Source organism: Bufo bufo, chromosome 4 (genome assembly GCF_905171765.1).
Source record: "Bufo bufo chromosome 4, aBufBuf1.1, whole genome shotgun sequence".
In the NCBI taxonomy this organism is placed as follows: Eukaryota; Metazoa; Chordata; class Amphibia; order Anura; family Bufonidae; genus Bufo; species Bufo bufo.
In genome coordinates this window covers 132866764-132889536 of record NC_053392.1, presented here as the reverse complement: position 1 = coordinate 132889536, position 22773 = coordinate 132866764, and the positions used below count along the sequence as shown (strand labels likewise).

The window sequence follows — 22773 nt, the reverse complement described above, 5'->3', positions numbered from 1 at the left end:
AAACTCAGTATTCTTCTAATCTTTTGAGATGTGAAGGTGGCCATAGACATTATGCTTAGATTGACCGAACCACCAATTTCACCAGGTCCAGCCGACCATGTAGTGTATAGGAAATGCTTACCTGACATTCATTTGGCAGACACTATTGGACATTTATTTAAACATAGCCAATACTTTATTCTCAAGGGAGATTAACTTATTTGCTTTCCCCGTTGAAAAAAATACAACCACACTTGGCGGCACCAAGTATCAAATGTATGGGAAGGTTGGGAGGAACAGCTGTCGGCTGAGCAAGCTATTGAAAATGAATGGCCAGGTTAAAGGGGCTGTGTCACTTCAGCAAGTGGCATTTATCATGTAGAGAAAGTTAATTCAAGGCACTTACTAATGTATTGTTATTGTCCATATTGCCTCCTTTACTGGCTGAATTCATTTTTCCATCACATTATACGCTGCTGGTTTCCATGGTTACGACCACCCTGCAATCCAGCAGCGGTGGCCATGCTTGCATACTATAGGAAAAAGTGCCAGCCTCTCTGGTGGCCAAGACCGTGGGAGCGCACACAGGCTGGTGCTTTTTTCTATAGTGTGCAAGTACGACCACCGCTGCTGGATTACAGGGTGGTCTGTAACCATGGAAATGAGCAGTGTGTAATGTGATGGAAAAATGAATCCAGCCAGCAAAGGAGGCAATATGGATAATAACAATACATTAGTATGGGCCTTGCATTACCATCTCTACATAATAAATGCCATTTGCTGAAGTGACACAACCCCTTTAAGCTTATGGGGAATGATAAGAAAGCACACGTCTTTTCTATGTATTCCACCCTATAAACTAAACATTGTAACATCAAAGAACAGTACATGATGATCATACAGGGCGTCTTAACAAACGGCAGAGTCTGTAATGTCTAACATCTGGCATCTTACATCTTTATCTGATCTTGTAAATAACATCAGGCAAGAAAAACATATTGCACTTTTTCCCATTTTTTTTTTTTTTTTTACCAGTTTCACAGTGGGTGCCAACAAAGCCTTCGGGGCAGGTACAAAGGTAGGCCCCATGTAAATTCTGGCAAGTTCCTTCATTTTTACATGGATCGGAGGAGCATTCATTTATGTCTGAAAATGAACCATAAAGAAACAGCAGTCAAGCAAACAGCACCCTACATCTAAAGCAAAACTTTGAAATGAACGCCCAAAATTTCATCGAAAAGTGCTGTTCTGGTGGGGGGGTGGGGGGTGGTGTTATCTTCTCAAAGCAGATAGCCAGTATGCATACTATATGGTGGACCTGAAAATCTGTCACAGGTATTGTGGTCTGGGTAAGGAGGTAGTTTTCTCAAAGAGGTGGTCTTTTGCAGAGGTTTCAGATTTCTGTAAATGCAGGTATCCATGATCTACCTCTCACCTCCGTCCTGTGACAGACATCGTATTTCTAATCTAGGTTTTAATTCACACATGTCAACTACTGAATTTAAATACATAAAATCATTCTAAGGGCAAAGACATAATAAAAGGAATGTACCATCAGAAAATTACCTATTATGTTAAAGCGGCTCTGTCACCAGGATCAACCCTATTAAACCAGACATACATGCTGATTAAAACCACACCTTTCTTTTGTCTGTACCTTAAACGGCTGCAGAGATATCTGCATTTTTATTCATATGCAAATGAGCAATTCGAGCACCAGGAGGCGGGGCTGAATGGTCTGAGCACTGCTCTGTAACACCCTCTGTGCTCTGTACACGCCCCCTTTCCTTTGATTGACAGGGGTAGACATCAGGCTGAGGGCAGAGCTGTGTCCTGGCTTATACATATCTACTGTATACATGTGTATTATACATACACACTCTGTACTACAGCTTCACCACACTGCGAATCTACATATCACTGCTTTATTCACACGCAATGTATGATTATGAAGACACCTTTGCTGTGTGTGAGTTTATAAGCATAGAAAACCATACATCTCTATGTGGTAATGCTATAGCTTAGTGGTATAGTGATCTCCCTTGAATATAGACATCCTAAACTCAAGTCCCAGGAGAGATATATGTTTTTTTTTCTAGTTTATTTTCTTTTTTCTTTAAAACCAAATTAAAAGGCTATACTATAATAAATAATATGTAATCATATAATTATAATAATTCCTTACTATATTGAGAATTTTTTTTTTCTACATGAGTATGCAGAAACAAGTAATATTTCTTAGCTTTCTAAAAAACATTATTCTCAATATAATATGGACATAGACTTTTCTTATCGGATAGATGTGGAAGAAAAGGAGATTTTTTGTGAAACTCACCAGTAAAATCTTTTTCTCGTCTTTTCCATTGGGGGACACAGACCATGGGTATAGCTTAAGCCACCACTAGGAGGAGACACAATGCAAATAAGAAAAAACAGCTCCTCCTCCACTGGCTATACCCCCATGCTCCAACAGGAGGACCTCAGTGCGTGCAAAAGCAGTAGGAGAAGGAGACAAAAACCAAATATTAATAAAGAAAACAGAACCGAGGAATACCGCCATCAGGCCGTAAACCATAAAGGTCCCAATAGAATAGAACCAACCCCTCCTGTAACAGACAAGAATGGGTGGGAGCCGTGTCCCCCAATGGAAAAGACGAGAAAAAGATTTTACTGGTGAGTTTCACAAAAAATCTCCTTTTCTCGCCCATTCCATTGGGGGACACAGACCATGGGACGTCCTAGAGCAGTCCATGGGGTGGGAAGACCAACACCTCCAGAGGGAAACGTCCAACGGTTAAACAGGAACCACAGCCTGCAATACCTTGCGCCCTATGGCAGCATCAGCCGACGCCAGAGAGTGCGGCTGGTAGAACTTGGTAAAGGTATGTAAGGACGACCAGGTGGCCGCCTTACAAAGTTGTGATGTAGAGGCTCGATTGCGCCTAGCCCAGGAGGCCCCCACCGCCCTGGTGGAGTGCGCGGTAACCCCCGCTAGGGGAAACCCTACCCCGGGACCGATAGGCCATGGTAATAGTCGACCGAATCCACCAAGCCACAGTGACCTTGGAGGCCGCCAGACCCTTACGAGGCCCCTCGGGAACCACAAAAAGGGAGTTCGAGCGGCGAAATGGGGCAGTAACCGACAGGTACACCCGCAAAGCACGGACAACATCCATAGAATGGAGAGAGCGCTCCTTGGGGTTCGCCGGAGCGGGCCAAAAAAAGAAGGGACTGGGGGCAGTACCACCCTATCCTTATGGAAGACCAAAAAGGGGTCCCTTGGAGGAAAGGGCGCCCAGCTCCGATACCCTCCAGAAAGAGGTGATGACCACCAAAAGACCACCTTCCAGGTGAGAAGACTCAGGGAAATGTCCCTCAGGGGCTCATAGGAGCCGCCTGTAGAGAAGACGGGACCAGGTTCAGATCCCAGGGGGGCAGGAGAGGGACAAAGGGAAGGACCGAATGCGCCACCCCCAGTAGGAAGTTCCTCACCGGACCGAGCAGAGACAGAGACCGCTGAAAGAAAATGGCCAGAGCAGAGACCTGACCCTTCAGAGAGCTCAGGGACATTCCCATCTCAAGACCCGACTGGAGAGAAGAGAGGATCACCTGAACGGAGAAACGCAATTGAAAAAAGACCTAACTTCTTGCAAAAAGGCAAGAAAGGCCTTCCAGGTACGATAGTATATCCGGGAGGAAGCTGGTCTCCTGGCTCTTATCATGGACTTCAAGACAGAGTCTGAGAAGCCCCTCTACTTCAAGATGGAGGTCACAACAGCCACGCCGTTAAACGAAGCGGCTGTAAAATCCGGTGGAAGAGCGGTCCTTGAGACAGCCGGTCCTCCCTGAGAGGAAGAGGTCAGGGAATGTCTGCCAGCATCCAAGTGCCTTCCGAGAACCAGGCGCGGCGAGGCCAATCGGGGGCGATGATTATGGTCGGGATTCCTTCCGCCGCGACCCTGCGAAGAACCTTTGGGAGTGAGGCAGTGGTGGGAAGACATAGAGGAGCGCGAAGTCTCGTCAAGGAGACACCAGAGCGTCCACCCCGTACGCCTCAGGATCCCGTGCTCGAGCCAGCAACGTGGGAACCTCGTTGTTGAGCCTGGACGCCATCAGGTCCACGTCCGGGCGGCCCCAACGACGACAGACGTCCTCAAGTTTTCGACCCCTGGGATGTACACTGCAGACCATATTGGAACATGAGCTTCCGCTCACTGGAGGATTCTTTTCACCTCTTGCATCACCTGTCCGTCTGCGGGTTCCACCCTGAAGATTGATGTAGGCCACAGCTGTGGCATTGTCCGACTGGACCCTTATCAGGAGACCCGCTAGGAGGGGGGTCCAATGAGACAGAGAGAGAAAAATTACTCTGAGCTCCAGTATGTTGATCGGAAGGTGGGCTTCCACTTCTGACCCACCCTCTGAACCGTCCGAGCCCGGAAAAAGCCACCCCAACCCCGAAGACTAGCATCGGAGATTGGGAGGAAGGATCTCCCTGAAGCCAGATTCTGAGGGGACAGCCACCACGGGAGTCCTATGCGAACCCGAGGCGGTAGGCGGATCTGAGAGTCCAGACCCCTCGATGTCCTGTCCCAGAAGGACAGGATCGCCTGTCACAGAGGCCGAGTGTGAAACTGGGCAAAGGGAACAGCCTCGAAGGAGGCCACCATAAGCCCCAGAACCTGCATGCACTCCCTGATGGAGATACACAGAGAATGCAGAAGGCGAGACACCGACTCCCGTATCCGAGAGAACTTGTAATCAGGAAGGAATACCCGGGCTGCAGTGGTGTCCAGAATCATCCCCAGGAAGGTCACCCTCTGGGCAGGTTGGAGATAGGACTTCGGGAAGCTGATCAGCCAGCCGAACTGCTGCAGGCCTTTATCAGTATGTCGTCCAGGTAGGGCACCAGAGATAATGACGGCTGCCAATGGCGAAGCGCAGGAATCTGTGGTGAGATTCTGCGATAGGGACATGCAGATAGGCGTCCCGGGTGTCCACTGACGCAAGGAACTCCCCTGGAAGAAGAGAAGCAATAACGGAGCGGAGGGATTCCATCCGGAACCTCCGCACCCGACAGGACTTGTTAAAGAGCATCAGGTCTAAAACCAGACGTACAGATCCCTCCTTCTTTGGCACCACAAAGAGATTTGAGTAGAACTCTGTACCCTGTTCCTCCAGAGGAACTGGGGCAACTACTCCCCGGACCAGAAGGGAAGAGACCACTTGTAAAAGGGCTGAGGCTCGGGCCGGATCACCCGGAACCCGAGAAGGGAAGAAACGTTCCGGAGGTCTGGAAGCGAATTCTCTCTTGTAGCCAGAAGTTACAATTTTCAGGGTCCAGGCGTCTCGAACGTGAGCTCTCCAGACCTACTGAAAGGAGAGCAGACGGCCCCCTTGGGGGCGCCCCTTCAGGCAGGGAACTGCTTGGGAGCCACGGGGCGAGTAGAACTCCCCTGGAATTGTGCCCGCGGACGTCAGGGAGGCTGAGGTGTAAAGGAAGGCTTCTTGCGGGAGTCCTGAGAGCCACCGGAGGAGGGGGCTGTCTCGAAAGGACTGGTTTCTAGAGCCAAAGGGGCGAGCTCTGAAGGCGCGCTTGGATCTAGATTGGGGCAGGTGTGTGCTCTTGCCCCCCGTAGCATCAGAGATAACCTCTTCCAGCGTAGCACCGAAGGGCCTGGAGCCCGCAAAGGGGAGGTTAATGAGGGAGCGCTTGGAGGAAGCGTCGGCGTCCCAGACCTTCAACCAGACCTCCCTGCGCTGCGTGACCGAGAGGGCCGTAATCCGTGCAAAGAGAGTGCTGAAGTCCAATGAGGCCTCACAGAGAAATATTGTCGCTTGGGACATCTGGAGGGCAAAGCTCAGGGCCGCAGACCAGTGCCTGCCAGAGTGAAGATGGCTTTGGAAAGAGAGTCCAAACGCCTATCAATGGAGTCCTGTAGGGAGAACCCGTCCAGGACTGGTATTGCCGAATTCTTAGCCAATCTGGCCACCGGCGGGTCGACCATAGGAGGAGAAGATCACTGCTACGCATTATCTGCCGAGAAAGGATACAGAGTATCCATGCGCCTTGTGGCAGAAAGAACGGTGATTAGGGCGCTCCCAAGCCTTAGAAAGGACCTTGGCGACTCCCATGAATGGGGAATGTCACTGCCTCTGGTGCATCACCCCTTCTGGAGTGGAAAAGGGGGAATTCCTGGCTACTAGAAGAAGGAGGTTGGAGGGTCCCCCTGTATGTCAAAGGTGTCACGGACCGCCGTGACCAAGTCTGCCCCCATGGTGCCATGGTGGAGAGCTTAGGCGAGGGTTCCGGTTCCGTGTCCTCGTCTGAGCCGGACCTTTTACCTTCAGACCTGCAGTCCCCGCGAAGGGGAGAGGCTGAACACGCCTCCAGGCGAGGGGGAGAAGCAGAGTCATCTCTTAACGGTTGAGCGTCCTCTGTGGGGGGGCACCGAGAGGTGGAGCGGTGCTAATCACAGGCATCGCAGGCGGTGGATCCGAGGCCGCCATGCGTTCCATAAAGGTCATGGCCGCGCGCGAGACTTGGAACAAGTCCGCGGCCGCCCTAGCTATGGCAGAGGCCCAGGAGGGCTCCGAAGGGGCGGAGGAGGGACTGGGCTGGTTTGATGGAGGGGGAGGAGGAGGTGGATGATCCTGTCCCGAGGCAGGGCAAGGATCACAGGAGCCTGTAAACGATAGTGGCAAGCAGCATACCTTACAGGATCCCAGTGGGACCTGAGTTGTCGCTTTAGATTTTTGGGGCGCCCCCGGCCTGGCATGACGGCGGCAATCCCGGAGTCAGGGTCTCCTACAGTTTTGCGGAACACTATCTGTCCTACTGTGACCTGTGAGGAGCTGGAGTAGCAGCCAAGCGTGGAGAAGCGCTGAGGCAAAGTGGAAGAGCCTCAGTCGCGTCACAGATCGCGCAAAAAATTTGCGGTAAAAAATCGCGAAAAAAGACTCGCGAATAAATTGCGCACGTGCGGGAAACATGAAGAAAGGCAGACCCCGGCTCCGAAAATGGCGCCCGCCGTCAGGATGCAGGGGGAAAATATTTTAGAGGCTGAAAGCCTATAACACTGAAAGCGCGCGCGCGGGAAACATGAAGAAAGGCAGACCCCGGCTCTGAAAATGGCGCCCGCCGTCAGGATGCAGGGGGAAAATATTTTAGAGGCTGAAAGCCTGGACATGGGGCAACAGCATTACAACAGAGCTACCAGCTTGCCTTGTATAACGAGTCCTCCGAACAACACGGGAAAAGGGCACAGCAGCATGGTGCTGTGAATAGCCACTGCCCCAAGAAGGGATCCCTCCTCCTCCCTCTCAGCCAGCAGGCCCTCTCAGATCCACAGGTAAGCCCTGAAGAACCGTGTCACAGTGTGAGCACGAGGGGAGGGGGAGCTGCAGGAGAGCAGATGTTACTTATCTGAGTCCTGCAGTCTTCACCCTCTGTTCCGGACCAGCATGGGGCACCTCTTCAGTCGTCTGGCACAAGGAGTGGCATTGCACTGGATAGAGGGCAGGAGTAGGTGACCCCGGATCTGGTAGGCCACCGGCGCTGCAGGTCGAGCCAGGTTCTACTTATCTTCTGGGGAGAAAGGGAGGTAGCCGGGGACGGCCATTCGACCCCGGCGCTCGCTCCACTGAGGTACCAGGGACGCGCCATGCGACCCTGCGTCCTCTGTTTAGAAAAAAACAAACAGGAGAGGAGAAAAACTACAGGGACAACCCTGCATGAGCAGGAGTGTCACCTCCTTATCCGACACTAAGCTAAAACAGAGGTCCTCCTGTTGGAGCATGGGGGTATAGCCAGTGGAGGAGGAGCTGTTTTTTCTTATTTGCATAGTGTCTCCTCCTAGTGGTGACTTAAGCTATACCCATGGTCTGTGTCCCGCAATGGAATGGGCGAGAAAAAAATATATATCTGAAGGAAAAAAAAACTTCAAAGTCTGTACTAAGATTCAAACCTTGGATCTCTACATACAAAACCAATTGCTGAACCTCTAAGCTATAGCATTACCACATAAGTATGCATGTTTTTTTCTATGCTTAGAAGCTAACCAGCTAGCCAGTGTCTTCATAGTCCTATATTGTGCCTGTGAATAAAGCAGTAATATGTATGTTAGCTTTCTGAGCAGATCTCAGTGTGATGAAGGTATAGTACAGAGTGTATAATACACGTATATACAGTAGATATGTATAAGCCAGGACACAGCTCTGCCCTCTGCCTGATATCTAGCCCTGTCAATCAAGGGGAGGGGGTGTGTGCAGAGCACAGGGGGCGTTACAGAGCAGTGCTCAGAATATTCAGCCCCGCCTCTGAGTACCTGAATTGCTCATTTGCATATGAATAAAAACACTGATTTCTCTGCAGCAGTTTAACAAACAGACAAAAGAAAGGTAGTTTTAGCCAGCATGATGCGCCCCACCAGCCAGTCTGTCTGGTTTAATAGGGTTGATCCTGGTGACAGAGCCTCTTTAAACATATGGTGTAAAAATTTCTGGTGGTTATTTTTTTAATTTCCCATGTCATCATCTTTAAACTGGTTGTGCAATAATAGGGTTTATTTTGGCGGGACCTGTAAAGGGAAGCTCCTTCTCCTCCAGGCCTGCCATGCCTCGCTGTAAACATCCGGTTTGACGTCTCCTCAGCCAATCACTGGCCACTGTGGAGACTGGACTCCCTCCATTTTCATGAAGTAAGAGGAGCCGGTCACCGCTGTGGCCGAGGATTTACTGCGGCGATGTCAAAGCAGATGTTTACAGCTAGGAAGCCCAGCAGAGCATCGCAGGCTGCGAGGAGAAGGGACTTGGAGCCAGTGCCAAAAAGCATGGAAAGTAATCTACCCTTTACAGGTCTGGGCAGGAGTACAATGACCCATACCACCCATATATAGATAACAAAGGATCCACTAATCACAATAGGTAATAGTCACAGCTTATCTACTCCCCGTACAATTACCTCTGCTGTCTAAAAGAATCTCCCATGGACATCAATGAACACATCAAGTCCATTGTGCCTAAAGGCGGGTTTAGACGGGCCGATGGAGTGGCTGATTCTCGGGTAAGACGCATTCTTTCCCGACAGTCGGCTGCTCGCTCAGTGAAGGAGACCGCTGCGTTTACATGCAGCAATCACCTCCACAGTATGAGGACGAGGGCCTTGTCCTCATTCAGAATCATTGTTTCTGGGCAGCAGATCGCTGTTTAGAAAGCACGATCTGCTGCCCAGAAACAATGATTGGAGTGCCTGCACAAACAGGATCACCCGATGAACGAGCTGATGGGTGAGATATGGACGATTATTGGTTCGTCTAAATCCACCTTAACCCTTTCACGCTCAGCGCCGCACATGTACGGCGCTGGGCGGGTGTTTAAATATGGCGCCCGCTCCTGCCCGCAGCGGGCGCCATAGCCGCGGGTGGCCGCATGCTTCTTTTAGCAGACACCCGCAGCTCATGTCTGCAACCGGCAGTAATGCCGATCGCGGACATTTAAACCCTCAGATGCCGTGGTCAATCCTCACCACGGCATCTAAATGTGCTGAAACCGAAAGTGCGCACTTTCGGTTGCGCTCCGGCTCCCCCGTGTGGCGATCGGAGGAGCCGGAGCGTGTATGCAGCAGCCCCTGTCTTTATGAATGACAGGAGGCTGCTGCATAGTATTTCCTATGGAGCCCTTGCCTGTAATAGGGCTCCATAGGAAACTAGTAAAATCATCATAGATTCCAATGCAAGTGCATTGGAATCTATGATAATAACAATCAGATGATTGATTGTTATAGTTCCCTATGGGAACTATAAAAAAGTGCAAATAAAAAATAAAAATTCAAATCACCCCCTTTTCCCAAAAGAAAAATAAAAGAACTAAAAAAATAAAAAAATACACATCATGGGTGTCGCAATGTGCGAAAACACCCATAGTATAAAAATATATTCCCCATAGGGCAAACATAAAAACGGAAAAAAGCGTCCAAATGGCCGATTCACTGTTTTTTGTCGCTTCATTTTCTACAAAAAAATAAACAAAAAGTGATAAAAAAAAGTCATACACACCCCAGAATGGTATCAATGAAAAGTTCAGATCGCCCAACAAAAATTGAGCCTCCAAAACAGCTCGGTACACATAATTACAAAAAGGTTATAGGGGTCAAAATATGGAAACAAAAAAATAAAACAGATTTTTTTTCCCACTTTTTAATTTTTTTTATCACTATCAAAACGCATACATATAAGGTATCGCCGGATTCGTACTGACCTGTAGAATAAAAGTAAGCAGTCAGTTTTATCGCTAATTGAACGCCGTAAATAAAAAAAACAGTAAAACTGGTGGAATTGCTTTTTCTTTGCAATTTCACCCCATTTGGAATTTTTTTCCCCCACAAAAAAACAAGCCCTCATATGGCTATGTGAACAGACAAATAAAAAAGTTATGGCTCTGGGAAGGCAGGAAGCGCAAAACGAAAACGCAAAAAAGAAAAAAAAGGGGTAAAGGTCCATGAGGCTGCTGTAAAGTACCTAAACAGATTAGAAAAAAGGAATATGTTTCACTGGTTCAGGTTTTAATTAGTAAAGAATATGTGATAAAGTGATACGTATCAGTTTGAATGTGCTAAATTGCTCCTTTGTCTTATTCTCTTATTAAACATGAAGATTTTCCGATGTGTTTTCAAACACTCCAGGGTGCAACTTCTTGGCCAGTAAGTCTAAGCCATGTACAGTGGGGGAAATAATTATTTGACCCCTCACTGATTTTGTAAGTTTGTCCAATGACAAAGAAATGAAAAGTCTCAGAACAGTATCATTTCAATGGTAGGTTTATTGTAACAGTGGCAGATAGCACATCAAAAGGAAAATCAAAAAAATAACTTTAAATAAAAGATAGCAACTGATTTGCATTTCATTGAGTGAAATAAGTATTTGAACCCCTACCAACCATTAAGAGTTCTGGCTCCCACAGAGTGGTTAGACACTTCTACTCAATTAGTCACCCTCATTAAGGACACCTGTCTTAACTAGTCACCTGTATAAAAGACACCTGTCCACAGAATCAATCAATCAAGCAGACTCCAAACTCTCCAACATGGGAAAGACCAAAGAGCTGTCCAAGGATGTCAGAGACAAAATTGTAGACCTGCACAAGGCTGGAATGGGCTACAAAACCATTAGCAAGAAGCTGGGAGAGAAGGTGACAACTGTTGGTGCGATTGTTCGAAAATGGAAGGAGCACAAAATGACCATCAATCGACCTCGCTCTGGGGCTCCACGCAAGATCTCACCTCGTGGGGTGTCAATGGTTCTGAGAAAGGTGAAAAAGCATCCTAGAACTACACGGGAGGAGTTAGTTAATGACCTCAAATTAGCAGGGACCACAGTCACCAAGAAAACCATTGGAAACACATTACACCGCAATGGATTAAAATCCTGCAGGGCTCGCAAGGTCCCCCTGCTCAGGAAGGCACATGTGCAGGCCCGTCTGAAGTTTGCCAATGAACACCTGAATGATTCAGAGAGTGACTGGGAGAAGGTGCTGTGGTCTGATGAGACCAAAATAGAGCTCTTTGGCATTAACTCAACTCGCTGTGTTTGGAGGAAGAAAAATGCTGCCTATGACCCCCAAAACACCGTCCCCACCGTCAAGCATGGGGGTGGAAACATTTTGCTTTGGGGGTGTTTTTCTGCTAAGGGCACAGGACAACTTATTCGCATAAACGGGAAAATGGACGGAGCCATGGATCGTGAAATCCTGAGCGACAACCTCCTTCCCTCTGCCAGGAAACTGAAAATGGGTCGTGGATGGGTGTTCCAGCACGACAATGACCCAAAACATACAGCAAAGGCAACAAAGGAGTGGCTCAAGAAGAAGCACATTAAGGTCATGGAGTGGCCTAGTCAGTCTCCGGACCTTAATCCAATCGAAAACCTATGGAGGGAGCTCAAGCTCAGAGTTGCACAGAGACAGCCTCGAAACCTTAGGGATTTAGAGATGATCTGCAAAGAGGAGTGGACCAACATTCCTCCTAAAATGTGCGCAAACTTGGTCATCAATTACAAGAAACGTTTGACCTCTGTGCTTGCAAACAAGGGTTTTTCCACCAAGTATTAAGTCTTTTTTTGTTAGAGGGTTCAAATACTTATTTCACTCAATGAAATGCAAATCAGTTGCTATCTTTTATTTAAAGTTATTTTTTCGATTTTCCTTTTGATGTGCTATCTGCCACTGTTACAATAAACCTACCATTGAAATGATACTGTTCTGAGACTTTTCATTTCTTTGTCATTGGACAAACTTACAAAATCAGTGAGGGGTCAAATAATTATTTCCCCCACTGTAGATGGAGTCTGTACGCAAGTTCACTGAGGCTGTACAGGTGCTGAAAGTTATTCTGTAGAAATAATGCTTCTAGGGGAGAAGACCTCTGGACATGCAGTGTCCAATAGAGCTCTGGAGGAGTATAGGTAGTACAGAGAAGTAAAATGGCCGCTTACCGAATTCACAATGTTTTCCACTGTATCCTTCTTGACAATCACATAAGAAGTGGGACACACGGTCCTTGCACACGGCACCATTTTGGCATGGCTGTGACTGACACTCATCAATTTCTACAGTCGCAAGAGAAAAGCTTTACATGAACAGACTCTCATTTTATCAGCCTCCTTAGTCTCATCCTATGACAGTAGAGGAAAAGACTTACCCTCACACTGTGGAGCTTCACTCCACATGCCATCCTCGCTGCATATGCAGGTATTGTTTGGGCCGCTCAACATGTACCCTTCGTTACAATGGTATTCAGCTTTTCCACCAGGCCATGTTGATGTTACAATTACTTTGGCATATTTCACATGTTCTGGAGGTCCACAGTCCAATTCAGCTGTAAAATGGTTAATAGAATGGAGGATTGTCAGTTCCACATGTAATTATGCTTAATAAAATGCACCCGAGAAAAGTGAAACAATTCAGCAATGGTCAGTGGGTGCTTCACCTCAGCAATATCTCAAACCACAGGGGTGATTCTAGATTGTAAGGCCCCTTACGGACAAGCATGTGTCACGCTGCTCCTGGCCTGACCTCCCAGCACTGACGGGTCACATAGCATTATATTGATTTATGATGCTATGTAACCCTTACAGTTCTGGAATGTATTGGATAGCACTGGCAGCATTATATCAGTGTCATCTAATACATTTCAGATTTGTAAGGGTTACATAGCATCATAAATTAATATAATGCTATGTGACCCACCAGTGCTAGGAGGTCAGGCCGGGAGCGGCTCTACGGACTCGCAGCGTGACACACACTCGTCTGCAAGGGGCCTAAGTGTTGCCTTGTAGCTACTGCCTTACTAATTGAACATTGCCACTCGTATTAGGTATGTAAATTACCTCTAGAAGTAGGAAAACTGTCTCTCTAAAGCCACAAATAGGAAGGTACCCTAGACATCACTGTCCAAAACCCTGAATTATGACTAGCGATTCTACCTAACCCATGGCCTCCTCCAAAAGGAAGAGACACCCATCTGTAGACAGCTGTTTTGGGGTTCTTGGCCCCCAAGAGCTATGTCAAAGGCTTTTTACCGAACCAACCAGAACCCTGTTCTGTACTAACGAGGGGAGAGAACCCCTGAAATAACTATATACAGCTGGGTGTCTCTTTCTTTTGGAGGAGTCCTTGGCCTGGTTAAAATACCTAGTCAAGTTTCAAGACTCTTTAAGGGGTTGGACAATAATTTACAGGGTACCCTCAAGTAGCTTTAGGCCTCATGCACACGACCGTTGTGTGCATCCGTGTCCGTTGTTCCGTTTTCCGTGATTCAAGTCAATGGGTCCGTGAAAAAACACGGGGGCACACAAGATTTTCATCCGCGTCCGTGATCCGTGTCCATTTTTTTCCTATCATTTTCAAGGCAAACTTGACTTAGATTTTTTTTTTTCACTTTTCTTGTCTGGAGAGCCTCCAAAAATCAAGGAAGACACACAGAAAAAAAAACGGACACGGATCACGGAACAACGGAACCCCGTTTTGCGGATCGTGAAAAAATACTGTCGTGTGCATGAGGCCTTAGAGACAGACAGCTTTCTTCCTTCTGGAGGAGAGCTAACTTGCATACCGTTTCCCAGGGAGCATTGCCTGATAAGTTTTCTACACCAGCAAGAGACCTCTGAAAGGAGAACTAGTACCCCCAAGAGCACAGGAATAAGACAGCTGCTGGTTAAACCATTATTCAGAAAACAGCCATCTTTCTTTATTCCCCGTTCACATGTACATTCAGCATTTGTATGTAGAATATAACTACCAAGGTAGCAAACACTATGTTGCTATATGGTCTACCAGCTAAGGACCATCAAAAGTAATGCAACGTAGGGCAAGAGGCTGTATGGGAAAAGTACTGTATGTAGAGAAATGAACTGAGGGAGAAAAAGATGCACATAGCTAAGAGATGACAACTAACCTTTATGTGCATGGTAAATCACACAAAATAACTATATTCCTAGCATTTGTTATACCAATATGTGTAAGGCTACTTTCACACTAGTGTTTTTTGCGGATCCGTTTGGCTCAGTTTTGTCAAACGGACACCAAAATGCTGCAAGCAGAGTTATGGTAACCGCCTCCAAAGCGTAATGGAGACGGAACGGAGGCAAACTGATGCATTCTGAGCGGATCCTTTTCTATTCAGAATGCATTAGGGCAAAACTGATCCGTTTTGAACCGCTTGTGAGAGCCCTGAACGGATCTCACAAATGGAAAGCCAAAATGCTAGTGTGAAAGTAGCCTAAGGTCTACACAAGAGGAAAATTCTAGGGGAGGTTTTAAAAGCTTACACATGGTGGCATATTGACTGCATATGCCACCAACATCTGATCATCAGGTGACTGACCAAGCTGCTAAATGGTTAGCCACTGACTATAATAGATGGTCCATGTGGCCTCCGAAAAAAGTCAAGAGGATTAGGCACTAGGCAAAGTAGCAAAAATGTGTGGACATACAAAAACTGAGACAAGATTATTTTGTTAAGGGGTGAAATGCTCTTTTCAGGGTACTTTCTCTTGAGATGTTCTTGGACAATGCATCCACATCATGAGGTATGATCTGAAATGATCGGACTAGGAAATGGAGAAGATGAACAACCTCATGTATATGCAGAAATAAGAAAACATTTAAATAAAAAGACAAAAAATACATCAGCCCCAGCTGTACCTTTCTCACAGTGTCGGCCAGAGAAGTGTGGTAGACAATCACATTTGTATTTGCCGAGATAGTGAAAACAAGTGCCTCCATTGTGACATGGACCAGATGAGCAAGGGCCTCTCATTCCTGGATTGAAAGAAAGAAGATCTCTGATAAGTACATCAGTCTCATATGTCTGTCCAAACATTAATAAAACGGAGTCCTGAGGCGCGGAGCTTTACACTAGTGTAGGCTGTAGTGTAATCCAATGATGAAAACATAAAGGTCTCTAGACAAACTTAGAAACTTTGAGCACAAGATTGGTCTTCTTTTATTCCGGCAGCTCCCCTGAAGATGCTTGCAGCGTTTTGGTGTCTGTCTGACGAAACTGAGCCAAACGGATCCGTCCTGACACACAATGTAAGTCAATGGGAACGTATCCGTTTTCTATGAGACAATCTGGCACAATAGAAAATGGATCCGTCCTCCATTGACTTTCAATGGTGTTCAAGACGGATCTGTCTTTGCTATGTTAAAGATAATACAAACTGATCCGTTCTGAACGGAGGCAGACATTTGTATTATCTGAACTGATCAGTCTGTGCAGATCGATGACGGATCCGCACCAAACGCGAGTGTGAAAGTAGCCTCATACTGGTTGCTTGGTAAAAGTCCTTTGCCATTCCCGGGGACGGAGAGAAAATATACACAGCTCAATTAGATTGGATTTAAACTTGTGTCAACTAGAATGTCCCCAAACACATATTTTTATACCCCTTTAGCTGAAGAGGTGGCTGTGAGGGAACTCTCCAATCTGGCCCAGCCCTTGGGGAAGGCACTTCATTACTTGTGCTCACTCCATCTCCTCATCCAGTTTCAGTTAAGCAATGGATACATTACACGGGACTTATACTGTCAGGTCCATAAATATTGGGACATCAACACAATTCTAACATTTTTGGCTCTATACACCACCACAATGGATTTGAAAAGAAACGAACAAGATGTGCTTTAACTGAAGACTGTAAGCTTTAATTTGAGGGTATTTACATCCAAATCAGGTGGACGGTGTAGGAATTACAACAGTTTGCATATGTCCCTCCCACTTGTTAAGGGACCAAAAGTAATGGGACAATTGGCTTCTCAGCTGTTCCATGGCCAGGTGTGTGTTATTCCCTCATTATCACAATTACAATGAGCAGATAAAAGGTCCAGAGTTCATTTCAAGTGTGCTATTTGCATTTGGAATCTGTTGCTGTCAACTCTCAAGATGAGATCCAAAGAGCTGTCACTATCAGTAAAGCAAGCCATCATTAGGCTGAAAAAACAAAACAAACCCATCAGAGAGATAGCAAAAACATTAGGCGTGGCCAAAACAACTGTTTGGAACATTCTTTAAAAAAAAGGAACGCACCGGTGAGCTCAGCAACACCAAAAGACCCGGAAGACCATGGAAAACAACTGTGGTGGATGACGGAAGAATTCTTTCCCTGGTGAAGAAAACACCCTTCACAACAGTTGGCCAGATTAAGAACACTCTCCAGGAGGTAGGTGTATGTGTGTCAAAGTCAACAATCAAGAGAAGACTTCACAAAAGTAAATACAGAGGGTTCACCACAAGATGTAAACCATTGGTGAGCCTCAAAAACAGGAAGGCCAGATTACAGTTTGCCAAACGAAATCTAAAAAAGCCTTCACAGTTCTGGAACAACATCCTATGGACACATGAGACCAAGATCAACTTGTACCAGAGTGATGGGACGAGAAGAGTATGGAGAAGGATAGGAACTGCTCATGATCCTAAGCATACCACCTCATCAGTGAAGCATGGTCGTGGTAGTGTCATGGCGTGGGCATGTATGGCTGCCAATGGAACTGGTTCTCTTGTATTTATTAATGATGTGACTGCTGACAAAAACAGCAGGATGAATTCTGAGGTGTTTCGGGCAATATTATCTGCTCATATTCAGCCAAATGCTTCAGAACTCATTGGACGGTGCTTCACAGTGCAGATGGACAATGACCCAAAGCATACTGCAAAAGTAGCCAAAGAGTTTTTTAAGTGAAAGAAGTGGAATGTTATGCAATGGCCAAGTCAATCACCTGACCTGAATCCGACTGAGCATGCATTTCACTTGCTGAAGACAAAACTGAAGGGAAAATGCCCCAAGAACAAGCAGGAACTGAAGACAGTTGCAGTAGAGGCCTGACAGAGCATCACCAGGGATGAAACCCAGCGTCTGGTGATGTCTATGTGTTCCAGACTTCAGGCTATAATTGACTGTAAAGGATTTGCAACCAAGTATTAAAAAGTGAAAGTTTGATTTATGATTATTATTCTGTCCAATTACTTTTGGTCCCTTAACAAGTGGGAGGCACATATGCAAACTGTTGTAATTCCTACACCGTTCACCAGATTCGGATGTAAATACCTTCAAATTAAAGCTGACAGTCTGCAGTTAAAGCACATCTTGTTCGTTTCATTTCAAATCCATTGTGGTGGTGTATAGAGCCAAAAATGTTGTCGATGTCCCAATATTTATGGACCTGACTGTAGATAAACTATACCACTCTACTACATATAGGAGTCAAATGCCTGATATAAGAAAGGTATGTATGTAGAATTTTAAATACATCTATATTAGAAAATTGTATGATTTCCTATTATATAAACAAAAAAGTAAAAAAAAGAAAAACTAAAATACCTCTTTAAAGAGGACCTTTCACCGATTATTACACTATGAACTAACTATACAGACATGTAGAGCGGCGCCCGGGGATCTCACTGCACTTACTATTATCCCTGGGCGCCGCTCCGTTCTCCTGCTATGCCCTCCGGTATCTCCGCTCACTAAGTTATAGTAGGCGGAGATTCCAGTCACTAAGTTATGGTAGGCGGAGTCTGCCCTTGTTCTGCTCTAGCGCTGGCCAATCGCAGCGCAGAGCTCACAGCCTGGGAGGTTATTTTCTCCAAGGCTGTGAGCTCTGCAATGCGATTGGCCAGAGCTACAGAAGAACAAGGGCAGACTCCGCCTACCATAACTTAGTGAACGGAGATACCGGAGGACATAGCAGGAGAACGGAGCGGCGCCCAGGGATAATAGTAAGTGCAGTGAGATCCCTGGGCATCGCTCTCCATGTCTGTATAGTTAGTTCATAGTGTAATAATCGGTGAAAGGTCCTCTTTAATTCCCACTAAGCGTAAATGCACATAGTACGGATTTGTATGCAGATAATCTACATAGAAACAGTATGAAAACACAATAAAAACCACACATAAATCTGCTCAATTTATAACAGTTTTTGGTGTGGATTTTATGTGCATTTTAACAACCTTACTGAAATCTATGGGGAAAACCACAATACATCAACCACAGGGTCACACAATTGAAATGTGGTGGATTTTAAAAACCACACCCCAGGTCAATTTCCATACACACAAAAAAAAAAAACACAATGTACATGAGATTTGTAAAATTTCATTTAAGGGGTTTTCAGGAATTTTCATATTAATGGCCTATCCTCAGGAGAGGTCAATAATATGAGATCGGCGGTGGTTCGGAGCTTCTCGCAGCTCACCAAGCACAGTGCTATACATTGTGTAGTGTCTGTGCTTGGTATTGCGCTCCTCCTAGGCCATGTGACCAATGAATGTGACGTCACATAGCCTAAGAAACGGCCTAAGCGCTCACGGAGCACTGCAGCCTCTTCATACAGCTGATCAGCGGGGGTGCCAGGAGACTGATCTGATATTGATGACCTATCCTGAGGACAGGCCATCAATATTTAACACCTGAAAAATTCCTTTAACATTTCGGGTACTCTATTACTCTGCAGATTTTCGGCATGAAAAAAATATACAAAATCCGCACTGTGTGCAAGTACCCTTAGGCCCTCTTGTTTTTCTTTATCATACTATTGAAAATACAAATGAATACATTTTAGTGGGGTAGCGAAAAATCGTTGATTTCTAACATTAATCTGTTTTCCCTTAGTCTTAACAGCAGCACAATAATGGGGTATTTATGCCCCTGTGTACTAGTAGGACAGTTAGAATGACTGATTCATTAATTAGAGACTCCTCAGCCTATATACAGATACCTAGCCCCTGTTACCCTGAGTTTATTATAAAGAAGTAATGTACTTACGCCCTAACCAGCAGCACAATAATGGGGAGTTAACAAGAAGTATCCCCACAGGGAGGGCCCTCTTGTGTGTTTGAACTCAAATAACCCTCAACAAAGCAGTCTCTTCCGAGAAAACGTAAATTCAACATATAGTTGGAGCTCCATGCTACAAACGAAATCTCATACGGCGGTATCAGACTTCATCAGCCCAAGAGGCGGATGCTCTGAAAGGGGCTCTAACAGAATTAGGCAGACCTGAGTTCTGAACAAAGTAAGCCAGTCTAATGGTAGCCATAACCAAGTCTGTTCAAGTCCACACAGGACAGAAAAAAACACAGGGTAACAGGGGCTAGGTATCCTTATATATGCCCAGGGGTCTCCAATTAATTAGTGGTTAATTTGATTAAATTAAAAATTCCATCTGTCCTACTAGTACACAGGGGCAGAAATACCCCCTCATTGTACTGCTGGTTAGGATGTAAGGGAATTTATTAATGTCTTCAGGTATATTTTATCATTGATCTATGCAGCTCAGAGTGACCTCATATAGGACAAAGGGGGTAGGGTTAATCTTTGTAAACTGGATCGACTTCAGCTTCAGCTGTTTGAAGATGGCTTGACAGATACACAGATACACCTTCTAAGGTCATATATTAACTGCATATTCCACCCAAAATGATCCCTTTTAACCCCTTCCGGATGCAGCCATTTTTCACCTTCGTATTTTACTCCCTGTCTTCCAAAAGCCATAACTTTTTTATTTTTCCATTCACATAGCCGTATGAGAGCTTATTATTTTGTGGGACAAGTTGTATTTCCTAATTTAATATTTCAGATGATGTATGGCCAGGAAAAAAATGATTAATTCAGTGGAATTGGAAAATAATTGCAATTGCACCACTGTTTTATGGGTTTTTTTGGCGTTCCCTGTACAGTAAAAATTACACATTACCTTTACTCTGCAGGCCAGTACAATTACAGATAACACATTTATATAACTTCTGTCCTGTTTTAAAAGGAATTGTTTAAATCAAGATTTTATTTTAATAAAATGTGTAAAAAAAATCTGGTGATGTTATTTTTCATTTTCTATGTCACTATCCATATTTTGAAAAATCCTAAAATCCTGCAGTTTTTGCACTAGCCACTAAAGGCCCCCATACACATTAGTGTGAAAACACATACACGCTCAGCCGAACCAAATGTGTATATATATGGGGGAGTCAGGAGAGATTGCTAGCGGGTGAATATTGAATGCAGACGGCCAGCTTAAGCCTAATAAAAGGCACCGCTTCTTGGTCTGTACAGATCACTTGTCAGCTGTCATCTCATTATCCTCTGGGGCAGGGTTACATTGACAGATAACACCTATATGTGGATAACAAAAGATCCACCATTCACAATAAGTGATTGTCAAAGCTTATCTACTCCTTCCTTGTACACCTTGTACACTGACCTCTGCACAGAGTATACTTAGAAAACTCTTCCATAGAAGTCAATGAGGTCCCCTCCTGTCGATACAAATGATATATATTTTTTTTAATAATTGCAAAATGGGGAAAGGGGGTATTTTGAATTTTTATTTCTTTTTCTTTTTTTTACAACTTTATCAAGATATGAACATGAGATCATTAGATTGCTTACACCATAAACTGCAAAAATATACTACTGCAGTCTATGGTAGACCTGTAATCTTCCTACTAAGCCCTTCAAAAGGCCTCAGGCTGCCATAGCAAGTGAACAGCTCCCGCAATGTTCGGGCATTGGAACCAGCTTGATTCCTGTAAATTAGCACAACCTGTCAACAAGGGGAGTACTGACACCCAGCTGTCAGAGTATTCATACAGGAACAGTACAAAGCAGAGATCAAAAATACTATGCTCCAGAACAGTTATTTTAATGGGGAATACATGTATTTAGTAAAACAGACATGTCAGAAGAGGGGACGGCTCCTATTTTAACCTGTAGATCGCTCCAGGAATAGACAAACAATGTGCATGGTCTAATATCGTACCCAACAACAACACAAAAAAAAGTCTCACCCGTCTCACAGTGCTTTCCAGTGAAGGGATAAGGGCACATGCAGTAATAATCATCATTCGACTCCTTACATGTTCCTCCATTTCGACATGGTAATAGACTACACAGGGCCGGCTTTACTGAGAGAAAAAGAAGTAGGTAAAGAGGGACTAAATCAATGGATTCCCAGGGAAGAAACTCAGTTGTACACATGCATGGTCAGTCTTTATTATAGATAGTGGTACGGTAATAATATTTATTTATATAGCGCCAACATATTCCGCAGCGCTTTACAATTCATAGGGTTCATATACAGAACAAAAGACATCACGACGTAACCGGCTAATATACACCCTGATCCAAATTATTTAAGTGTCACAAAGATTGAATATTTTGTTTTTCAGTTTAACTCATGGATGGCATTGTGTCTCAGGGCTCTTGATCACTGAAAATCTCGGACACCTGTGATAATCAGATTGGCAGGTGAGCCCAATTTAAGGAAAAACTACTAAAGGAGGGTGTTCCACATTATTAAGCAGAGCGCCATTTTCAAGCAATATGGGGAAGAAAAAGGATCTCTCTGCTGCCGAAAAGAGTGAAATAGTTCAATGCCTTGGACGAGGTCTGAAAACATTAGATATTTCACGAAAACGTAAGCGTGATCATCGCACTATTAAGAGATTTGTGGCTGATTCAGAGCACAGACGGGTTTGTGCAGATAAAGGCACATTGAGGAAGATTTCTGCCGGATCCATGCATCGGATCAAGAGAGCAGCTGCTAAAATACCATTACATAGCAGCAAACAGATATTTGAAGCTGCTGGGGCCTCAGGAGTCCCACGGACATCAAGGTGTAGAGTCCTCAAGAGTCTTGCAACTGTGCATAAACCTTCTATTTGTCCACCACTAACCCATGCTCACAAGCAGAAACGGCTGCATTGGGCAGAAAAATACATGAATTGTGGCACGGGAGAAAAGAAAAAGGAAAAATCAGCGGCACTACGTAGGTACACCTTTATGTTACGTCCGTGTCAAATCCAGGGATGGCAGCCGTCTGTGGAGACCATGTAAGTAGTGGTGCTCAGCGTAATGAGTGGTGTTCACATAGAGAAGATAGAGAGAGACGCGGCACTCACCAATGGTTATTGCTGGTTGCTTTGAGGCCTGCGGCCTGAAGAAGCGCGATCTCCGCGCGAAACGGCCGTCGCCGACGCACATTGTGGCCATCCCGCTCCCCTGCCTGCGCAGTATGCCGCTCGATTTGCAATAAAGCAACCAGCAATAACCATTGGTGAGTGCCGCGTCTCTCTCTATCTTCTCTATAGAAAAATACATGAAGACTAATTCTCAAACAGTCCTGTTCACTGATGAGTGCCGTGCAACCCTGGATGGTCCAGATGGATGGAGTAGTGGATGGTTGGTGAACGGCCACCCTGTTACGACAAGGCTGCGACGTCAGCAAGGTGGTGGTGGAGTCATG

The 22773-nt window shown here is 45.5% G+C and overlaps 1 protein-coding gene across 1 annotated transcript in view; it reads right to left on the bottom strand.

Annotated features, from left to right (window-relative positions):
* Window positions 1–22773, bottom strand: part of SNED1 (sushi, nidogen and EGF like domains 1) — a 170408-nt gene that overhangs the window by 23976 nt on the left and 123659 nt on the right. Inside the window, exons 23-27 of the mRNA XM_040427924.1 lie at window positions 21317–21433; window positions 15178–15294; window positions 12674–12850; window positions 12468–12581; window positions 1012–1125 (exon numbers count right to left, since the gene is read on the bottom strand). Of these exons, the coding sequence (XP_040283858.1) occupies window positions 1012–1125; window positions 12468–12581; window positions 12674–12850; window positions 15178–15294; window positions 21317–21433 (639 nt within the window). The remainder of the gene's footprint in view (window positions 1–1011; window positions 1126–12467; window positions 12582–12673; window positions 12851–15177; window positions 15295–21316; window positions 21434–22773) is intronic.